At 47.9% G+C, this 20312-nt stretch overlaps 3 protein-coding genes across 3 annotated transcripts; 2 read left to right on the forward strand and 1 right to left on the reverse strand.

The window, feature by feature from the left end:
- The first annotated feature begins 3069 nt into the window (after nt 1-3069).
- On the forward strand, nt 3070-4342 carry LOC125519027. The gene is made up of 3 exons (XM_048683912.1): nt 3070-3240; nt 3901-4056; nt 4142-4342. Exons 1-3 carry the CDS (start codon nt 3070-3072, stop codon nt 4340-4342), a joined length of 528 nt encoding a protein of 175 aa, XP_048539869.1.
- Nucleotides 4343-12105: 7763 nt separating this feature from the next.
- LOC125520387 (histone-lysine N-methyltransferase ASHR2) lies at nt 12106-16514 on the forward strand. The gene is made up of 2 exons (XM_048685309.1): nt 12106-13445; nt 16227-16514. Exon 1 carries the CDS (start codon nt 12121-12123, stop codon nt 13417-13419), a length of 1299 nt encoding a protein of 432 aa, XP_048541266.1. The 5' UTR covers nt 12106-12120; the 3' UTR covers nt 13420-13445; nt 16227-16514.
- LOC125520388 (cysteine-rich and transmembrane domain-containing protein WIH2-like) lies at nt 16226-17757 on the reverse strand. The gene is made up of 3 exons (XM_048685310.1): nt 17602-17757; nt 17307-17478; nt 16226-17205 (listed from the first exon to the last, which is right to left on the reverse strand). Exons 1-3 carry the CDS (start codon nt 17615-17617, stop codon nt 17160-17162), a joined length of 234 nt encoding a protein of 77 aa, XP_048541267.1. The 5' UTR covers nt 17618-17757; the 3' UTR covers nt 16226-17159.
- Between the last annotated feature and the right edge of the window lie 2555 nt (nt 17758-20312).

Below are 20312 nucleotides of genomic sequence, written 5' to 3' on the forward strand. Positions count from 1 at the left end.
CTCGTACACCGAAAGCGGAAGCGTTAGCACAAAGCGGTTGATGTAGTCGTACGTCTTCACGATCCGACCGATCAAGTACCAAACGCACGGCACCTCCGAGTTCAGCACACGTTCAGCCCGATGACGTCCCTCTAACTCCGATCCAGCCGAGTGTTGAGGGAGAGTTTTGTCAGCACGACGGCGTGGTGACGATGTTGATGTTCTACCGACGCGGGGCTTCGCCTAAGCACCGCTACAGTATTATCGAGGTGGACTATGGTGGAGGGGGGCACCGCACACGGCTAAGAGACGATCAACTTGATCAACTTGTGTGTCTAGAGGTGCCCCCCTGCCCCTGTATATAAAGGAGCAAGGGGGGAGGCGGCCGACCTAGGAGGAGGGCGCGCTAAGGGGGGAGTCCTACTCCCACCGGGAGTAGGACTCCTCCTTTCCTTGTTGGAGTAGGAGTGAAGGAAAGAGGAGGAGAGGGAGAAGGAAAAAGGGGGCTGCACCCCTTGTCCAATTCGGACCAGAGGGGGGGCGCAGGCCTCCTTCCTTTTGGCGTATCTCCTCTATTCCCGTATGGCCCAATAAGGCCCATATACTCCCCGGCGAATTCTCATAACTCTCCGCTACTCCGAAAAATACCCGAATCACTCGGAACCTTTCCGAAGTCTGAATATAGTCGTCTAATATATCGATCTTTACGTCTCGACCATTTCGAGACTCCTCATCATGTCCCCGATCTCATCCGGGACTCCGAACTCCTTCGGTACATCAAAACATATAAACTCATAATATAACTGTCATCGTAGCGTTAAGCGTGCGGATCCTACGGGTTCGAGAACTATGTAGACATGACCGAGACACGTCTCCTGTCAATAACCAATAGCGGAACCTGGATGCTCATATTGGCTCCTACATATTCTACGAAGATCTTTATCGGTCAGACCGCATAACTACATACGTTGTTCCCTTTGTCATCGGTATGTTACTTGCCCGAGATTCGATCGTCGGTATCTCAATACCTAGTTCAATCTCGTTACCGGCAAGTCTCTTTACTCGTTCCGTAACACATCATCCCGCAACTAACTCATTAGTTACAATGCTTGCAAGGCTTATAGTGATGTGCATACCGAGTGGGCCCAGAGATACCTCTCCGACAATCAGAGTGACAAATCCTAATCTCGAAATACGCCAACCTAACAAGTACCTTCGGAGACACCTGTAGAGCACCTTTATAATCACTCAGTTACGTTGTGACATTTGGTGGCACACAAAGTGTTCCTCCGGTAAACGGGAGTTGCATAATCTCATAGTCATAGGAACATGTATAAGTCATGAAGAAAGTAATAGCAACAAACTAAACGATCAAGTGCTAAGCTAACGGAATGGGTCAAGTCAATCACATCATTCTCCTAATGATGTGATTCCGTTAATCAAATGACAACTCATGTCTATGGTTAGGAAACACAACCATTTTTTATCAACGAGCTAGTTAAGTAGAGGCATACTAGTGACACTCTGTTTGTCTATGTATCCACACATGTATTATGTTTCTGGTTAATACAATTCTAGCATGAATAATAAACATTTATCATGATATAAGGAAATAAATAATAACTTTATTATTGCCTCTAGGGCATATTTCCTTCAGGTACATATCTTCATCAGGTGGCCCGGGCGCGTGACATCCGCATCCGCTTCTTCTCCAACTTCAGGTAGGCGACGATCTTGGGGAACATCGGGTTGGTGATGAGGGGGGTGTTGGAGGCGGCGTTCCCGAACTCGTCGCTCAGGCCGGCGATGAGGGTGCTGAGGAGGAGCTCGTCGGAGACCTTCTCACCAAGGTCACAGAACTCGTCAATAAGCTTCTTGAGGTGCATGCAGTAATCATCGACAGACAAGTCAAGCTGCTGGCACCCAAAAAACTCGCCGTGCAAGAAAACCTTGCATTGGAGCGTGTTGTCGGTGAAGAGGCCGTTGAGCTTGGTCCAAATGGCGTGAGCATCATCGTCGGCGGAGACCACCGTGTGGAAGAGGTCCTTCGAGACGGTGGTGTAGAACCAACGTATGAGGGTGGCGTCGATGGACATCCACTCCTCATCGTCCTCCATGAAGCGAGAATCCATGGTGCCATCGATGTGATCCTGGATGTTGTACTCCCGGAGCACAAGGAAGAAGTACGTCTTCCATGCATAGTAGGTGGAGGTGAGTTGGTCGAGGACGACGGGAACCCGAGCGAGGATGTTGAGGTCGCGGATGACGACGGGATCGGGGCCTTCGAACGGATTGGTGCGGCGGCTGCAGGTGGTGCCGGAGGAGCCAGGGGAGGCCATCGGGAGACGAGGGCGGCGGCGTCACGCGAGAAGCGGCGCGGCGGATGGGAGGCGGCACGGCCGAAGGGTGGCGCGGCGGGTTGGGGGCGGAAGCGGGGCGGCGGTCGCGGCAGCGTGGGGTACGCGGCGGCGACGGCGGCGGGGGGTGTCGGCGGCCGTGGTGTTGGGCGGCGGCACAGGGTTAGGGTTAGGATATTAGGTCTAATACCATGTTGGAAACGAGAGTTTGGCAATGCTTCACGATGTATTGATCGGTGCAAAGCGCACGTATATATGAAGTACAAGATGAGCCACAACTCAACTATACAATGACTAGGAGGTGAGCCAGGCTATACAATATACATGCACAAAACCATATATTCAACAGAAAAGACTGCACATTACCAATGCTCAACTAATCCGAGGTTTCTTTGACCACCTCCGAAAAGGCTGCCCAGCATTGGAATATCTCTTCCTATCGATCTGCGACATTAAGGACCTTGACATTTTCTCCGACACACTCAAGGTTTTGATCCTCTCTGATACTATCGTGTTCTCATTCTCATCTGAGCACGATGCCCAAGTCTCTACTTCTGCTCCAAGCCTCATTTCTTTGTCCGTCCAAGAGTGTCCTTCCGGGGCTAGGCTACCTATACTAAAGAACGGACACAGCTTCGGTGTCTTAAAGACACCTGCCTTTGAGTTATTGACATGTGGGCCAGTCACCTGTTAGGCCCACATGTTATAGACACAAAGGTAGGTGCCTTAAGGCATGGAAGCATCGTCCCTAGAGACTGCATCAGTATTGCTTTCAGAAGGAGATATCACAACTTGTGATGCTGATGGTATCAGGCAGTTTCTCGGGGGCCTCTCTGGTGTTAGAAGTTTGGATTTCTATTGTGGGGATAGACAGGTATGCTTCTTGGTTTTTTGTAGATTACATTGATCTTGAGATATTTATCCATACCAAAATCTGCAACCTAAGCATGTTTTTTTTCTGCCTTAGCCCTTCCAAGTTATACTAGATGATTCATTACATAGCATAAGTGCAAATCAAACCTCTTGATAGGATGACCAGTGTTGTCTGGTCTCCACTCATTCCATTTCATATGCTCATTTGTTGATTCATCAAATTGTTGACCAGAGTATCTTTGTTTTCTCATCATATAAAACTAGTACAATAACTGAGTTATAATGTAGCTTCAACATATACTAATGTGAAGGGCCTCAGCAATTGCTGAAACCATTATTGCTAACTCCTACAAACAGATTGGACCAATGCAACATATTATCATGTGAAGCAACCATGTTGTTTCAATTACATGTGCTCCATGGCTCTATCGAGGAACAAAAATAAGTATATCATTGTCTAATATGGTTATTTTGTTAACATGATCTCTGTTTGTGCTGTGATTTTTTTTCTCATATCCAATTTGCTCCAGAGCTGTAGTTCTAAGATTTTCAACGGCAACCAATCAGAAACGTAATCACATTTTGTTAACTCCCTCCCTATATTTTTGGCAAGTTTGGTTGAAGCAGAAAAAAGAAATTGAAGAATATGGCATGGGTTTATGTTGTGTTTTATCATTTGAATTATTTGCAGCTGGAGGTGAAAAATAATCACGGATGGTGCCCAACATTCAACAATCTTACAAACCTGACTCTTGATAGTTGGTGCGTGCATGCGGACTTATATGCGCTGATAGTCTTCCTTCAGAACTCGCCTAATCTGAAGAAGCTAACTCTTAAACTAAACGAGGTATATACCGTCTCCTCCATTGCATTTATCCTTAAAAATGAAAGTTTGTGCATGCACAGTAAAGATAAAACTGTTCTCTTTTAAGTGCCAGCCACGATATCACAACGGGGTTGTGTCTGCAATCATCGGCGAGCTGGAGGATAGATCATTTACATGTGAACAGCTTGAGATTGTTGAAATCATATGCTCGGAGGGAAATGAGCTGCTGCTACTTGGGGTGTATCAGTTTTTGCTAGAAGAGGGTGGCATAAGGCCTGATCAGATGCGTGTCAGTCACCGGAACTAAGGCCGATGCGAGGCATCCGATTGTTTCACGTCCCACTACAGTTGAAATTACATGGAATCACTCATTGGCATGTCACATGGCAGGCAAACATTGCTTCCCCTTGGATCTATATTCGCTTGCTCTGGTTTAGTTGGAATGAACATAGCATGCGTGTTTGCTGCCCTCGTCTTTTTCACACAGTAGAATCCTATAGTGTTGGTTTTGATTTTGAACTATGTTCTGCGGACGGTGAACCAAAAGAAACACGTCGCTATCTTCCCATGCGATGCATAATTCACCTGGGAGAAGATTACACTACATTTAACATACATGCACATGGCTCAAAATCGCCATTGACACTTTTTTTTCATGGATGTGATGCTATTGATCTGAGTTGCATGGCTGATGACTGCAGAAAACTTGATGCTGCCTTTTCTGCTGTTTCTGAAAGACAATGCTTCTTGTCATGTCAATCTTTGTAGTGGTACCTTGTGTGCAGCTCAACTTTATGTGATATTTTGTGTTGATCATGCACCCTTAGATTGCACTTCATTTGTAAGACACAGCATTCCCTTTGTTCGCTTACATCCGTGCACACGTATAGTAAGTCAACCTTTTTTTTATAAGAAAGAAGCAAAAACCAGCAACCGTGCAAGCCTGAAAAGATGAAGAACAAGCCTACCATGTTCAGTTCAGATTTGCTGTGTTTCAAATAAATGCAGTGCTAGTGGTGTTGCCACAAGGTAGGTTCTCTCGTTGGCCTTTGTACGTGCCACTCCACTCAAGGGTCAAGGTCTAGCATGACCAGCGGTTTAACTTTGAATAAGACGTTGGCAGTAGAGTCCCTCGTACGTTCTTCTGTACCATGGGGGGAAAATGTGTACTGTTAATGGCGACCATGTTACATATCCACGCAGCTGGAGTCGGAGTCTCGTTGAGGTTGGAGCTTATGGATGGCCATGCCCGATGCGTGACGGCCACGGTCCGGCCAACAGGGATTTATATCCACACAACTGGAGTCGGAGCCTTACCTTGCCAACACGCCGGTCCGGCCGTGCCCTCGGGAAGACGGTATACCCGAAGAGAGAGAACGTCCGGTCTACTCCATATATGAGCCATGTCAAACTGAACGAACTGTGTGCTAACAATGGCTCCCATAGCTAGCTCCAGCAAACTTCTGTTGCTGCACGTCCTCCTCCTACACGCACAAGTTCTCCGCTCGCCCCTCACCTCTGCCTCACACACTCACAGCAACAGCAGCCGAACCACCGCCCCGGCCCCATGCCTCCCAAGCCAAGCCTCGGCGCTCCTCAGGTTCAGGCGGGACTTCGCATTCGACAGTAACCGCTTCACCTCGTGGCAGTCCGGCACCGACTGCTGCGCCTGGTACGGCGTCGGCTGCGATGCCGGAGACGGCCGCGTCACCTCGCTCGACCTGGCCCGCATGGACAACCTGCTCCGTCACGGCCTCGGCCGGTCGCTTTTCGAGCTCACCTCTCTGAAGTACCTCAACCTTAGCTCCAACGACTTCAACGGCACACCACTTCCGGCCACCGGGTTTGAGCGGCTCACTCAGCTCACCCATCTCAACCTCTCCGACACCGAGATCGCAGGCCAGGTTCCGGCGTCCATTGGGCGGCTCAAGAACCTGCTCTCGCTCGACTTATCAACCACTTTCAGCGTCGAAATCGTCGAGTATCACAACGATGGCTATGTGATTGGAACAGATGCCCTCGTCATGCCAGAGTTTCTGATACCAAACCTTCCGAGCTTCCTCGCAAACCTTAGCAATCTGAGGGAGCTCCGGCTTGGGTACGTCGACCTGTCCAACATGGGAACAGAGTGGTGTGATGCTCTAGTAGAGTATGCTCCTAAACTCCAGGTCCTCAGCTTACCCTTTTGCTCACTGTCGGGTTCCATTTGTGCATCACTTTCTCGAATTCCGTCTCTCTACGAGATCGACTTGCGGTACAATAACTTGAAAGGCTCGGTTCCGGACTCCCTTGCGGACCTGCCTTCCTTGAGCGTTCTCCAACTTTCCTCTAATGATTTCGAGGGATGGTTCCCCCCAAGAATCTTGCAGCACAAAAGACTAGACACTCTTGATGTCAGAAACAACACTAGGCTCTGTGGTAATTTGCCAAATATCCCAACAGATAGCAGTTTGAGGAACTTGGTTGTCAGGAAGACCAACTTCTCGGGCAACATACCAAGTTCCGTCGGCAACCTTGAATCCTTGGAGTCACTGGATCTTGCTGCAACTGGCCTTACTGGGGAGTTGCCTTCTTCGATGAGCAAACTTCAGTCTCTGAATGTACTAGCTGTTTCAGGGTTTGGCCTCCTGGGTTCTATGCCATCTTGGATTTCAAACCTCAGGTTCCTGACAGTGCTTGAGTTCTCAAACTGCGGCTTATCTGGGCCCATCCCTCCTTATCTATTATGCAGTTTCAACTACTTACAAACCTTAGTATTGAATAATTGCAACTTCTCAGGGGCCATACCGTCATGCATCGCGAACTCTTCTCAACTGGAAACCATGGTGTTTCGCTCAAACAGCTTTGCAGGCCAAGTGGAACTCAGCCCATTCTGGAATCTAACCTACCTTGAATACTTGGATCTTTCCAATAATCGGTTGGTTGTTGTTGATGGAAATGGAAATTTTTCATCTGACTCCTTACCTCAGATACGCCATTTACTGCTAGCATCATGCAAGCTTTCTGCATTTCCTAGCGCATTGAGATACCTATATGATGTTAAAGTACTGGACTTCTCTGATAACCAGATCTCAGGGGCTATACCCAAATGGGTATGGGAACCTTGGGACGACCTTCAAGTACTGAATCTTTCACGCAACCTGCTTACTCATGCAGAACTGTTTCACACCGTCCTTCCCTTCACTTGGTTATACTCTTTAGATCTCAGCTTCAACTTGTTCAAAGGGGCCATACTAGTACCTAGAAGCTATAGTCTGGTCCTTGACTACTCAAATAACAACTTCTCCTTCATCGAACCAAGTTCCGTTGACTATCTTCATCGCGCCTATGTTATCAAGGCCTCCAGAAACAACCTTTCAGGAGTGATCTTACCATCTCTATGTTGTGCAGCAAAGAGCTTGCAGATCCTTGATCTCTCGTACAATAACTTAAGTGGCTCAATACCTCTTTGCCTCATAGAAGAAGCCAATATGCTAAGGGTACTGAGCTTAAGAGCAAATATGTTTCACGGTGAGTTTCCAGTATCACACAACAATAGTAAGAGCTGCAGTATTGAGTTTGTAGATGTAAGTAACAATAGCATCAGCGGCCAACTACCCAGATCTCTTGCTGCTTGCAAAAATTTGGAAATGCTTGATGTCGGAAACAATCACATCTTCGACTCCTTCCCCTGTTGGCTCAGCACACTTCCTAAGCTTCAGGTCCTTGTCCTCAAGTCTAACAACTTCTTTGGACATGTTGGAGGAAAAGCGAACAAGTGTGGATTCCGTGGGCTACGAATTGTTGAGCTAGCATCAAACAATTTCTCTGGTCCACTGCAAGACCAATGGTTGACGAGCTTCAAGTCTATGACCATCAAGCCTGACAGTGAAACATCAGTTATTATGGAAGATCAAAGCTTAGCATATCAATTTACAGTTACACTCACAATCAAAGGGGCCCTTGACATCACAATTACTAAGATTTCCAATGCACTTGTCATCATAGATTTTTCTGACAATGCATTGCAAGGCAGCATTCCTGAAGGAATCGGGAAGCTTGTTCTTTTGCGGGGCCTTAACATGTCCCGCAACACATTTACAGGGCCCATCCCGTCTCAGTTTGGTGGTTTGGAACAACTGGAAGCATTGGACCTTTCCTGGAATGAGCTCACTGGGGGGATCCCACAAGATCTTGCATCCATAGACTTCCTGCAAGTGCTAAATCTATCCTACAACATGTTGGTGGGAAGGATACCAGACTCACCTCACTTCTCAACATTTCCAGGCGACTCTTTCCTTGGAAACCCAGGTCTATGTGGGTCCCAGTTGTTCATACCATGCGACAACAAAACCATTGAGGTCGGGCCATCTTCAAACAAGAGATCACACATTGATGTTATCTTGTTTCTTTTTGTGGGAGCAGGAGTTGGTCTTGGGCTAGCAATTGTAATTGTGTTGAGATGGGGATTCCACATGTGGAAATGACCCGACAAAACAACTGTAATTCTGCTAGAGTAATGGTCTGTTTCTGCTTTTCTTGATTTCTTGTAAGCAAATATGCATTGTACCCTCTTTTTTTGCGCAAACGTTGTACCCTTTTGTCACCATAAAATTGTATATGGTTTCAGCCCACACATAGAAGTGGGATAATACAGCTATAGTGTTTTCATTCTGAATCCAAAATTATTGTGCACACTGAGAAATGGGGAAGACACTAAATTCTGGTCAGATCTCTGGCTGAATTATTCACGGCTGAATCTACATCTCCCACATTCTGTTTGAGAGATGAATCATGATTAACATTAAGCAGTGGCGCATTGCATTGCACAGATTGGACGCCGAATTGAAGATGAATAGAGAACTTCTCCCCAACATCCAACAGCAAACAGAAACACTCTTGAATCCTGAACAGAGAGTTCTTTTTTTTAAGGAATACTGAACAGAGAGTTTTCCAGACTGCAAATCTTGCTGCCATTGACAGAATTTCTGTCACCGTAAACTTAGGTAAGCAATTGAGATCTAAGTTGAAGGGAAGGCTTGCATGTATCTGAGAAGAACGTTAAGCAAGAAAGGTGCTTCAGTTACCAGTATGGTCAAGATCGAATATCGAACGCCGTGTCGATGAGCGCGGAGAGGGGGGGGGAAAGCAATTCCTCCCTCCTTCCTCCCAGCATCCGGGCTTTGCCTCCCGCGGGTGTCCTCCTTGCCCTGGACCACGCCCTCGCCGCTCCCCTTCCGCAGGACAGCGAAGAGCGCTATCGAGTAGCAGGAGCACGGAAGCGACGACGGCGGAGACATGCTTGAGCCTGAGGGATGCCGCTAGGTTAGGCTCGCGCTCGTCGGCGAGGTCGCCGCCATGTGCTTGCGCGGGCCGCGGGCGGATAGAACGCAACAGTGACACCGCTGGTTAGTTTTTTTTCTTTATATATATATAATTAGAAAATATGCCCGTGCCTTACAACGGGAAAAAAATATCTTTGCGTCTAAAAACACAACATATAAAATAAAATAACGAAAAAACCATGTATTAATGTCTTAAAGATATTTTAAAAATTAGACTATGAAATATTTTAAAAATTAGACTATGAAAATTTAGCACAACAAAATTCAATTATCCATTTTGTTACTTGGAACAAAAGTCCATTATTTTGTCACATAACTTCGATATCCCAACACTGATTTTTATATAGTCTGAATTAACCCTATCTATCATCTAAAGCATGTTACGCATCTATGTGTGTTGCACCGGGCGAAAAAGGGGCACAACCGGCTTCATGTTTTATTATGCATCATTTTATATATCTAACTTTAATAAACATCGATAATAAGGTTAAGCAGATTAGTGTTTTTATAGCATAGTAAACATACCCGTCCGTTGCAAGGGGAGTTTTAAAAAATAGCACATGGACCTAACCTTATCCAATAAGCATGGCTAAAGACACCCTCACTCCTGAAGTTCAAAATCTCAAAAAAAAAAACATCTAAATAATTGATACATCTGTATGCCCTTACATATCAATAAGAATCTAGGGAGAAGAACCCTCGACACAATAACTATTGCCAACCATTTCCTAAGCTTTAGAGTAGAATGCAAAATAAATATTTACATGAACAAAGTATATAACATTTTGAATAATGAATAAGTAAATACATCCATTCCCTAGATTAGGTAAGAAATATATCTAACGTTGCAGCGGAAGAAATTTTTTCATAATCTCTAATGACCATGACAAATTTTTTTGCATCACCGATAACATTTGAACTTTATTTTTGCACTGAGATTATAATTTACATACTTTTTACAAATAAAATAGAAAAAAACGAACTGATGTAAAATGGGTCGCAGTATCTGTAGCCCGTTTAAATTTCACATGCTTCGATGTTAAATACATATACGTTTGTTATCCATTGCGTACATGGGAACGTGAGTGATTGAGTGGGAGCTTGCTACTTACTTTTGGTTGTGGGTTCTAGACCCATGGGTTACACGTTTTGTTAATTTTCACTCTCACCTGATAGATAGGACCCATTGTTCATAGAGCTGGAAAAAAATGGTACCTCTCCCCCACCAACAGGTTTTTTTTGTAAAAGAAATTATATTTCAAGGGTGTTTCTGAAAAAAAAAACAAGCCACACACCCATTTCTTCTGGTCCAGTGGCTGATAGCGGGCCCCACACGCTTAGTCAGCGCCAGTTTCGTATGCAAAGTGAGATAAGCATTGTATTTGTTCGTCAAAGCCAAGTTTTTGCACCATTTTGACATATGCCACAACTTCTAGCACCAAAGTGATCATTTGCGTCAAGTTCTAACACCATCAGTGTAATTGAGTCTATTAAAATATATAGATATAGTTCATCCACCAGTACATTTTATACATTTTTCGAGATGTAAGAAAAAGTCGCAGCACTGTTCATCGCCGGCGGTGCCTCTAGTTGCTGCCACTGCTCCTCTTCCAAGCTCCTTGTGGATGTCGTTGTTGTTGCTGCCACATCGTGTGAATGTCGTTGTTATTATCCATATCTACAAAACTTAAAGCAGCTCTCAATATAAAACCAAAAATGAAATATATATATATAGTATGATCATGTCAAGAGCTTCAACTTAGACTCATTTGCTAAAGAAACAGTGAAAGACCAATAAATATTCTGTAATTTGCATGTTTTCTTCATATGAAACAAACCCTATCTCCTACATAGAGTTCAAAATAGAAACCTTTCATAGTAAATGTAAGTATACTTCAATGAACGGATCATACTTACTGCTACCGACGCGTATACATGAGCATCAATCAACCCCAGTGGGAAAGACACCCCCAATTACTTTGCCAAATTACAGGATTTCAGCAACACAAGCTTAGCTAGTACATGAGCATCAATCAACCACAGACGCATCTCACACTGGACCAAATCCTCTATAAGAGTAAGAAGGCCTTTTCCTATTACTTAATCAATGAAATATAAAGAAGAATGTTGTTGCCTTGGCACAAATTCAGAGAGAAACATGTTTCAGTTTGGTTACTTGCAGAGAAAACTCACAAGCTATTTCACACTTCATGAATAAAAAGATTAATTAATGTTGGAACTTGGAACGGCGCGTTCAAGTAGTAGTCCTGAAATACAGAGTGTTGTAATTGAGAAACACAACTGTGATTAAACAGCTAAGTTGTCCACGTTTGCACTGTTGCGAGAATTTGTACTGTAATCACCAAACAAAACGAAGAACAAGGTTAAGAGTGATTACTGCTACAAAGATGATGAGCTGATGATCATGACTCATGTTTAATGCTCTTCTTGTCACAAAAACATGTTGGGCGGACAGGGGCCGGACGCCTACCCTCTACCTTTGCCGGTCCTCTACCTCTATTGTCTCAGGAAAGGGCGGACAGGAGGCGGACGCCTACCTTTCTGGCGACCCAAGCAGACAAAATCCGTGTCCGTTTGGTCGGCACGTTAGAGTTGCCCTAACATCGGCTCCAGTGTGACTATGAGCATCTTTTTTCTTCCTTTTTAGGGGATTAGCGTCTTTTTCTTAGACGAGGAAGGAATTCCAGGAACGAAAAAAAAAACACAGGAGGCACAGGAGCAGAAACCCTAATGCCGCGAAATGGACTGCGAAATACTCCGGCCCACGGAGCAGCCCAAAAAGAGCACCGCTCTCTCCCAGAGTGCCATTCTTCTGTCAGAGGTTTCCTGCTCTTCCTCTCCCTCCGCCGCCGCCGGAATGGCACCGCCAAACATGGCCGGCGACACGCTCAGGGTAGCCGACCTCCCGGGCCGCGGCCGCGCGCTCCTCGCCGCCCGCGACATCCTCGAGGGCGAGGTGCTCCTGTCGGAGTCGCCCATCCTCCTCTACCCGTCCTCGCTCGCCTCCCTCTCCTCCTACTGCTCCGCCTGCTTCCGCTCGCTCCCGCCGCCGCCCCGCGCCCCCTGCCCTTCCTGCCGCGCCGCCGCCTTCTGCTCCCCTGCCTGCGCCGCCGCCTCCCACCCGCGCCTCCTCTGCGCCGCGCTCTCCGGCGGCCTCGCCGCCGCCCCCGAGGCGCACCAGGAGCCCCTCCTCTTCCTCCTCTCGGCCTACTCGCTCCAGGAGCCCTCCCTCGGCGCCCTCCTCTCTCTCTCCTCGGCTCCGCAGGGCCCCTCCCCGAGCCAGCAGCAGGACGCCGCGGGCCTCCACGCCGCGGTGGCGTCGGTGGCGCCGCCGCACATGCTGCCCGCGGGCTTCTCTCCGGACCTCACGGCGGCCCTCCTCTCCAAGGACCGGACCAACAGCTTCTCCATCCTGGAGCCGTACCGCCCCGACGTGCCGCTGGAGCTCCGCAAGGCGCGGTGCTGCGCGGTGTACCCTCGGGCGTCACTGCTGAACCACGACTGCCTGCCCAACGCTTGCCACTTCGATTATGCCGACAGGCCGGGGCCGGGGAACACGGACATCGTCGTGCGCGCTCTCCATGGCATAACAGAGGGGAAGGAGGTTTGCATCAGCTATTTCGCGGCCAATTGGAGGTATGCTGACAGGCAACGCAGGCTGCTGGAGGATTATGGGTTCCGGTGTGAGTGTGATCGGTGTCAGATTGAGAGCAAGTGGAAGTTTGATGATGATAATGATGGCGGTGATGGGGATGATACCATGGAAGAGGGGCATGGCAAGGAGGTTGCTGAAGATGGTGGTGATGAGGGGATGGAGCAGGAGGAAGGGAGTGATGACGATGAAGACGATTTCCCGCATGCCTTCTTCTTTGTGAGGTATCTGTGTGATCGTGAGGACTGCTATGGCATGCTTGCACCGCTGCCGCCCTTGCCGAGCGGTGAGCTGTCCCACATATTTGAGTGCAATGCCTGTGGGCAACTGAAGAAGGAAGAAGATGAGGATGAGCCTGATGCTGGTGAATGCAGCATGGACCAGTAGGATGTTTGCTGCTGTTTGTTTTTTGGGTAAGTATTTACCACTTACATTTCTATCTGCTGCATTGGTGATACTGCTTCCTGGACGTTCCGAATTCATATCCGTAGTAGTATCTTAGTTCAAGATAAAACATTTGGGTGAATTGTAGAGCAGGAAATGAATGATTTGATTAGGACAGTGTAGTACGCAAGTGACGGCAACATTAATCGGTGTTAATTTCCATTTGTTTGTTTGTTTCATAGTTTGATGTGAGAAATTTTTATTATGGTTTCTCTGAATTCTATGGTTAAAGCTAAAAGAACAGGTGAAATGTCAAGTCACGCGTTACTTGACTAGCAAAGCTTGCCATTTGGAAGTATTACTATGTGAGGGAAACACTGAAAGCTTACTGAATTTTATTAGGTTCGACTTTGTTAGAGTATGTAATGGGCCTAATGGCCTGGGCTGGCGGTATAGCCCGTTAGTCTTAGGGTTAATTAGAGATAAGGGTCGCTTGCTTAGGGGTCAAGTAAGCCTTGCTTGGGAGTCAAGTAAACCTCTCTATATAAAGAGAGGAGATGTATCAATCTAATCAAGTAAGAATTAAGAAGGAAATCTCTTCCATCTTGCCCGACCGTTGGCAAAAGGCCCCCGGCCGGCCCTCTCGCGCCCTCCTTCTAGCAGCGCCATAACAATTTGGTATCAGCTAGCTTCGGTTCGATCATGTCTTCACCGCCGCCCAACCCGTCTCTTCCGCTGCCGGTCACCTTGTCGCCTCCGGCGACCACCACGACCGTCGCCCTGCTCCTGCCCGCGCTGGGATTCTCCGTCGCGCCCTCCCCCGTCGTCCTCACCCCGGAGGAGGTGTCCGGGGCACTGCAGGACCTAACACAGGCGGTCCAGGAGATCCGCCTGTTCTTGGCCGGGTCCTACGGGCCGCACCCGGCTGCGCCGCCCATCACCGCCACCGCGCCGATGTGGCTGCCGTGGCAGCCGCCGCACCAGGCGCCCCCCGCCGCGCTCGCCGGGCTGCTGCAGCTGCCATCCACCGCCCCGGCCTGGCTGCCATGGCAGCCGCCGCACTAGGCGGCCTCCGCCGTGCTCGCCGGGCTGCTACAGCAGCCACTGCAGCTGCCATCCACCGCCACCACCGCCCTGTCCTGGCTGCCGTGGCAGCCGCCGCACCAGGTGGCCTCCGCCGCGCTCACCGGGCCGCTGCACCAGCTGCCATCCACCGCCACCACCGCCCCGCCCTGGCTGCAGTGGCAGCCACCGCTCCTGGCAACCTCCGCCGCGCCCGGCGCTCCGCCGCAGCAGCCGCTGCAACTACAACAGCCATCGCCGGTCAGCTCCGGCCCCGCATCGACCGCGCCGACGGGAGTCCCGATCCACCAGATCAAGTTCCCGCCGTCGCCATCACCGCTTCCCCAGGGCGTCCCCATCCAGCAGATCAAGTTCCCGCCGTCGCCGTCACCGCTTCCAGCTTGGATCACTACCCGCCACGTGTCGGCGGCGGTGAGGCTGCAGGCTGCTGCACGCGGCCTCCTAGCGCGTCGGCGTGTGCGGGAGTTGCGTGGTCTACAGCTGCCGCTCCTCCTAGTTGCACTTCGCTGCGCAAAGGACCTCGATCTCGTCCGCTGCGTCGGGGATCTTGGGCATGCTGTTTTTCCCACGGACAACGCCCTCAAAGTCTGCGACATCGGCGGTTGGGGAGGCGGCACCCTCCTCGCCATTCTCCATCGACAGCCCTCCACTCTTCTATGTGCGGTGCTGACCAACAGTCGTCCGGCAGGGAGAAGGCATGGTGTCACCGACAGGAGCGCACCGCCTAGCACCACTGCATTCCGCTGCCGGCCGCCGCGAGGGCGCCTCTGCTGGTCGCTCTTGTGACCACTTCCAGGTGGCCATACATATGCACTCCTTTTGTCCAGATGGTGTCCATGGGATCCAGGTGGCTGTACACGTGCACGTCCGACGTGCGGATGGTATCCACTTTTTGTTAAGAGGTCCAAAATAAATCATCCCAATCCATTTCAGGTTCAGAGTAATAAAACAAGCCGAGATGTAAAAGGCTTGTTTTTAAGTGTTAGGTCTGTGTTGCGTCGAGTCATGGTTATAAGTTAGCTTGAGGACAAGCTGCATGTCCAGGTGGGGTGTAGTGTTAGAGTACGTAATGGGCCTAATGGCCTGGGCTGGCGGTATGGCCCGTTAGTCTTAGGGTTAATTAGAGATAAGGGTCGCTTGCTTAGGGGTCAAGTAAGCCTTGCTTGGGAGTCAAGTAAACCTCTCTATATAAAGAGAGGAGATGTATCAATCTAATCAATTAAGAATTAAGAAGGAAATCCCTTCCATCTTGCCCGGCCGTGGGCAAAAGGCCCCCGGCCGGCCCTCTCGCGCCCTCCTTCTAGCAGCGCCATAACAGACTTGACTTCTTGACTGAAGAGAAACACAGAAAGCCAACCCAGTCAAAATGGTGCTTTGTTATATATTACTCCATACTATAGAAGTCTGCAATGAGCACAAGCATCAAATTTGAAAAACATGTAGGCAATGAGGAGAGATTATATGTGGGTTTTTTCTTGGTTTCTATACTTTCAAAACATACACATAAATATTTTAGTGATTAAATTAGCAGAAATTCACATGGGAACATATGTGCGGGCCTTCTAAGGATTCCTATTGCAGTTATATTGTTTCTTTTTCCGAAACTATTGCACTTATACTGTGATAACTGTAGTGGGCACTACATTGGTTGCAGATAGTTTGGGAGCTATTCGCGGGTATTGTGTTCATTTGTCTTTGATGATCTAACACGCGAATTGTTATCGCAGAGCACTTGGTGCATGGTGATGAAATGGATGCACTGGTCGGCGTTCTCCGTACTTTGGGGGTTGTTTGTCTTGAAGGATTGGTCTAATGCGCGTGAAGTCAGGAAGATGTATGCTGTACTACTTGACTTCGTTCACTGAACACTGAATGTGATTTGTAGGCAGTCTTGCTTGGACCTGTACAATTTTCAGTATGCATGTATCTTTCTTGGCGACGTGAACCTGCTGCGGTGTTAGAAACTGATGGTGCAAGTCTACTAGTCGGAGTGTGAATTATGCCCCCTTTGTTCATCTTGCCGTTTGACCTGCATCATTGGATAGCTGTTCGTTTTAGTTATGAAAATCATCTTTGGGATTGTTCTGTTTTACTCCATTTGGTTATATGACGGAGATCAAACTTCCGAGCATGGTGCATTTTTTGTGAGCAAATGAATGCATATCCAGGAAAGTAGATATGGCGGCCGGTGTGCTGGAGAAGATCGGTTTGCTCTTACGAAACAACCAATGCTGTCTGGCTGATTGAAACCACAGCTCATGCTTGCACTGACAGTGCCGGGCGCTCGTTTTCTGAGATTTGTGAAATTATTGTACGATTCAAATGGATCAACAACATTACAACATCAGGTTAACTGCACCAAGTTTGCAACAATTATTGTGAAGTTATTCACTGTAAGACCCGCGAATGATTCGATCATCGCTACCAACAAGGTAAATAACACCAAGAGAAATATGCATTTTATTCAATAAGGCCACTAGATGAATCTCACACGTCCCTCTCTATCTGAATCGTACGAATGGAGCAACGCGCACCATCACACGCAAGAAATCGTGTTCTGGGACTAGTATTCAACACGGCAACCTAAAAAAATATATACTACAGTATACTCTATATGCCGCGCCTGATCGTGACGGTCGAACAAGATGGGTCAAGCTCGATCAGAAGCAGGCGTCGAGGAGGCAGCAGCAGCACAGCGCGGCGCAGCTGCAACAACACAAGAAGCAGACGATCAATATCAGTTTGTTACAACTTACAACTGAGGCTACGGAGACGAGTGAGAATTCGGAACAAGGGAGGAAAATTACCATCCTTTCAAGAAGCCATCGCCGCCGTGGCCGTGCCCGCCGCGGCTCGTGGTGTCGGCGCCGGCGGGAGGGTACTGCTGGTCCTGCGGGTAGGTGGACGGCGGCGGCGCGACGTAGGCCTGCTGCTGGCCCGGCGGAGGGTACGCTGCTGCGGTGCCTGGCGGCGGGTAGCCTGCGGAACCGGAAGAAACAGAAGGATTAACTCAGAATTCAAGAAGCAAACATGCTCGGCGGTGATTTCCACGAACCGTAGCAGAAGATATGAGACCCCAAAGAAAATGGAACTGGTACGTACCCTGCTGGTAGCTCATGATCGATCTGCAGTTGGAGGATGAGCTAGCAAAAATTCTGCGGAGCAATGCTCTGTTCGGCTGAGTTCTCAACAGGAGAGGAGGTGGAGGACTGACAGAACGGGATGGAGTGGAAACTGTGTCATCGAGCGTATACTTATAGGGAGATGCACGCCGCACGCGCGTATGCGGTGTCCGGTCGGTTTGCTTAGGCGCGTCGATCGCCGCCGTCTTGAGACGGAGACTGGCTGACGGTTTCCGTAAGACCAAAGGAAGAAATCCACGCGGCAATGGCGCGACGTCGCTCTCGTCGCCTCCTCGGTGGGTGGCTGCACTTCTTATCTGCGGCGAACTTTCGTCGTCGACTAGCTAGGGCCGGCGTGCTGGGTTGGCATTGGTCGGATCGCGAATTCGTAGGTTGGTCAACAGCATCAAAGTGCTACTAGAGGAAATGCCACGCGGAGACGAAACATCGGTGCATGCCAGGACGACAAGTCTCTCCTACACGTCACTGGAGTATAGTGCGATACCTAACATATGAAAACATATTATGAAATGCTGTTTCAGTTCACGGTTATTTAAAACAGAATTGACTGTAAGGTGACATTGCAGCGTTTCAACTTAATGGACCCAGTTTTTTTAGCACCGGCGTTCTCTATTCTTAAATAGTTGCAACCCACTGCCTATTTTTCCTACTATGCCACGTCATCAAGTCATGCGTGTGGTTATAAGTTACAATTTATGCATTAATCTATTTATGCAACCATGTCATCTCAACAGTTGTGCATGGATTTGTTTCACTATTTTTTGTGTGCGGCATAGACTATCATGTTACACATTTTTGTTGCATAACCTACATATATCTGTACGTTAGATGCTTGGAGCAAATATATGTAAATCATGTTACACATTTTTGTTAATATGGCACCCCATTTAACTTCAACAACAACAACAACAACAAAGCCTTTAGTCTCAAACAAGTCGGCGTAGGCTAGAGGTGAAACCCATAAAATCTCGCGACCAACTAATGGCTCTGGCACATGGATAGCAAGCTTCCACGCACCCCTGTCCATAACTAGTTCTTTGGTGATACTCCAATCCTCCAGGTCTCTCTTAACGGACTCCTCCCATGTCAAATTCGGTCTACCCCGACCTCTCTTGACATTCTCCACACGCTTTAACCATCCGCTATGCACTGAAGCTTCTGGAGGCCTGCGCTGAATATGCCCAAACCATCTCAGACGATGTTGGACAAGCTTCTTTTCAATTGGTGCTACCCCAACTCTATCTCGTATATCATCATTCCGGACTTTATCCTTCCTCGTGTGGCAACACATCCATCTCAACATACGCATCTCCGCCACACCTAATTGTTGCACATGTCGCCTTTTAGTCGGCCAATACTCAGCGCCATACAACATTGTGGGTCGAACAACCGTCCTGTAGAACTTGCCTTTTAGCTTTTGTGGCACTCTTTTGTCACAGAGAATGCCAGAAGCTTGGCGCCACTTCATCCATCCGGCTTTGATTCGATGGTTCACATCTTCATGAATACCCCCATCCTTCTGCAACATAGACCCCAAATATCGAAAGGTGTCCTTCTGAGGTACCATCTGCCCATCAAGGCTAACCTCCTCCTCCTCACACCTAGTAGTACTGAAACCGCACATCATGTACTCGGTTTTAGTCCTACTAAGCCTAAACTCTTTCGATTCCAAGGTTTGTCTCCATAACTCTAACTTCCTATTTACGCCCGTCCGACTATCGTTAACTAGTACCACATCATACGCAAAGAGCATACACCATGAGATATCTCCTTGTATATCTCTTGTGACCTCATCCATCACCAAGGCAAAAAGATAAGGGCTCAAAGCTGACCCCTAATGCAGTCCTGTCTTAATTGGGAAGTCACCAGTGTCGACATCACTTGTTCGAACACTTGTTACAACATTATCGTACATGTCCTTGATGAGGCTAAAGTACTTTGCTGGGACTTTGTGTTTCTCCAAGGCCCACCACAAGACATTCCGCGGTATCTTATCATAGACCTTCTCCAAGTCAATGAACATCATATGCAAGTCCTTCTTTTGCTCCCTGTATCTCTCCATAAGTTGTCGTACCAAGAAAATGGCTTCCATGGTCGACCTCCTAGGCATGAAACCAAACTGATTTTTGGTCACACTTGTCATTCTTCTTAAGCGGTGCTCAAAAACTCTCTCCCATTCATTATATGGCTCATCAGCTTAATTCCATGGTAATTAGTACAACTCTGAACATCCCCGCAGCAACAATCCAACAAATTTCTCTTTTTATATAACTTTTTGTTTTACGCTTCATATACTTTATTGTTTTCAAAATATATCCAAGAGTGTTCTTAAATTTGTTTCTGCAATAGTTTCATGCTTTTAACATCTATTTATCCATTTGTTTTACTAAGGTTCCCGCAGCAACGCACGGGGCACCATCTAGTTCCTTCAACAAAAGCAACTGGCTCTCGTTCAATGCTAGCACGAGGATTATGCTGGGGTCTAGTAAGGTTTAACAAACAACCTAACAGATTATAAGACCGGAGGACATGGACTTTTTTCTCATCCACACGGTTAGAGCTTACAATAGTTAATGAGATTTTCTCCGACCATGGATGGTGGTCTAGTCTTTGAATAGGACCTTTCCCATCTCCGTCTTAGATAGTTTTACTAAATATGGATGTGGCCAA

Source organism: Triticum urartu, chromosome 7 (assembly GCF_003073215.2).
Source record: "Triticum urartu cultivar G1812 chromosome 7, Tu2.1, whole genome shotgun sequence".
Taxonomy (NCBI): domain Eukaryota; kingdom Viridiplantae; phylum Streptophyta; class Magnoliopsida; order Poales; family Poaceae; genus Triticum; species Triticum urartu.

Excerpts from the sequence above, each read along its gene's own strand:
- LOC125520388 (XM_048685310.1), bottom strand. Across the intron at positions 17,206-17,306 it reads GATGGCTTCTTGAAAGGATG|CTGCGCCGCGCTGTGCTGCT; the intron begins GTAATTTTCCTC and ends GTGTTGTTGCAG.
- LOC125520387 (XM_048685309.1), top strand. The coding sequence starts at position 12,121 with ATGGACTGCGAAATACTCCGGCCCACGGAGCAGCCCAAAAAGAGCACC.
- LOC125519027 (XM_048683912.1), top strand. The coding sequence starts at position 3,070 with ATGGAAGCATCGTCCCTAGAGACTGCATCAGTATTGCTTTCAGAAGGA. Across the intron at positions 3,241-3,900 it reads TGGTTTTTTGTAGATTACAT|CTGGAGGTGAAAAATAATCA; the intron begins TGATCTTGAGAT and ends AATTATTTGCAG. Across the intron at positions 4,057-4,141 it reads TAACTCTTAAACTAAACGAG|TGCCAGCCACGATATCACAA; the intron begins GTATATACCGTC and ends TTCTCTTTTAAG.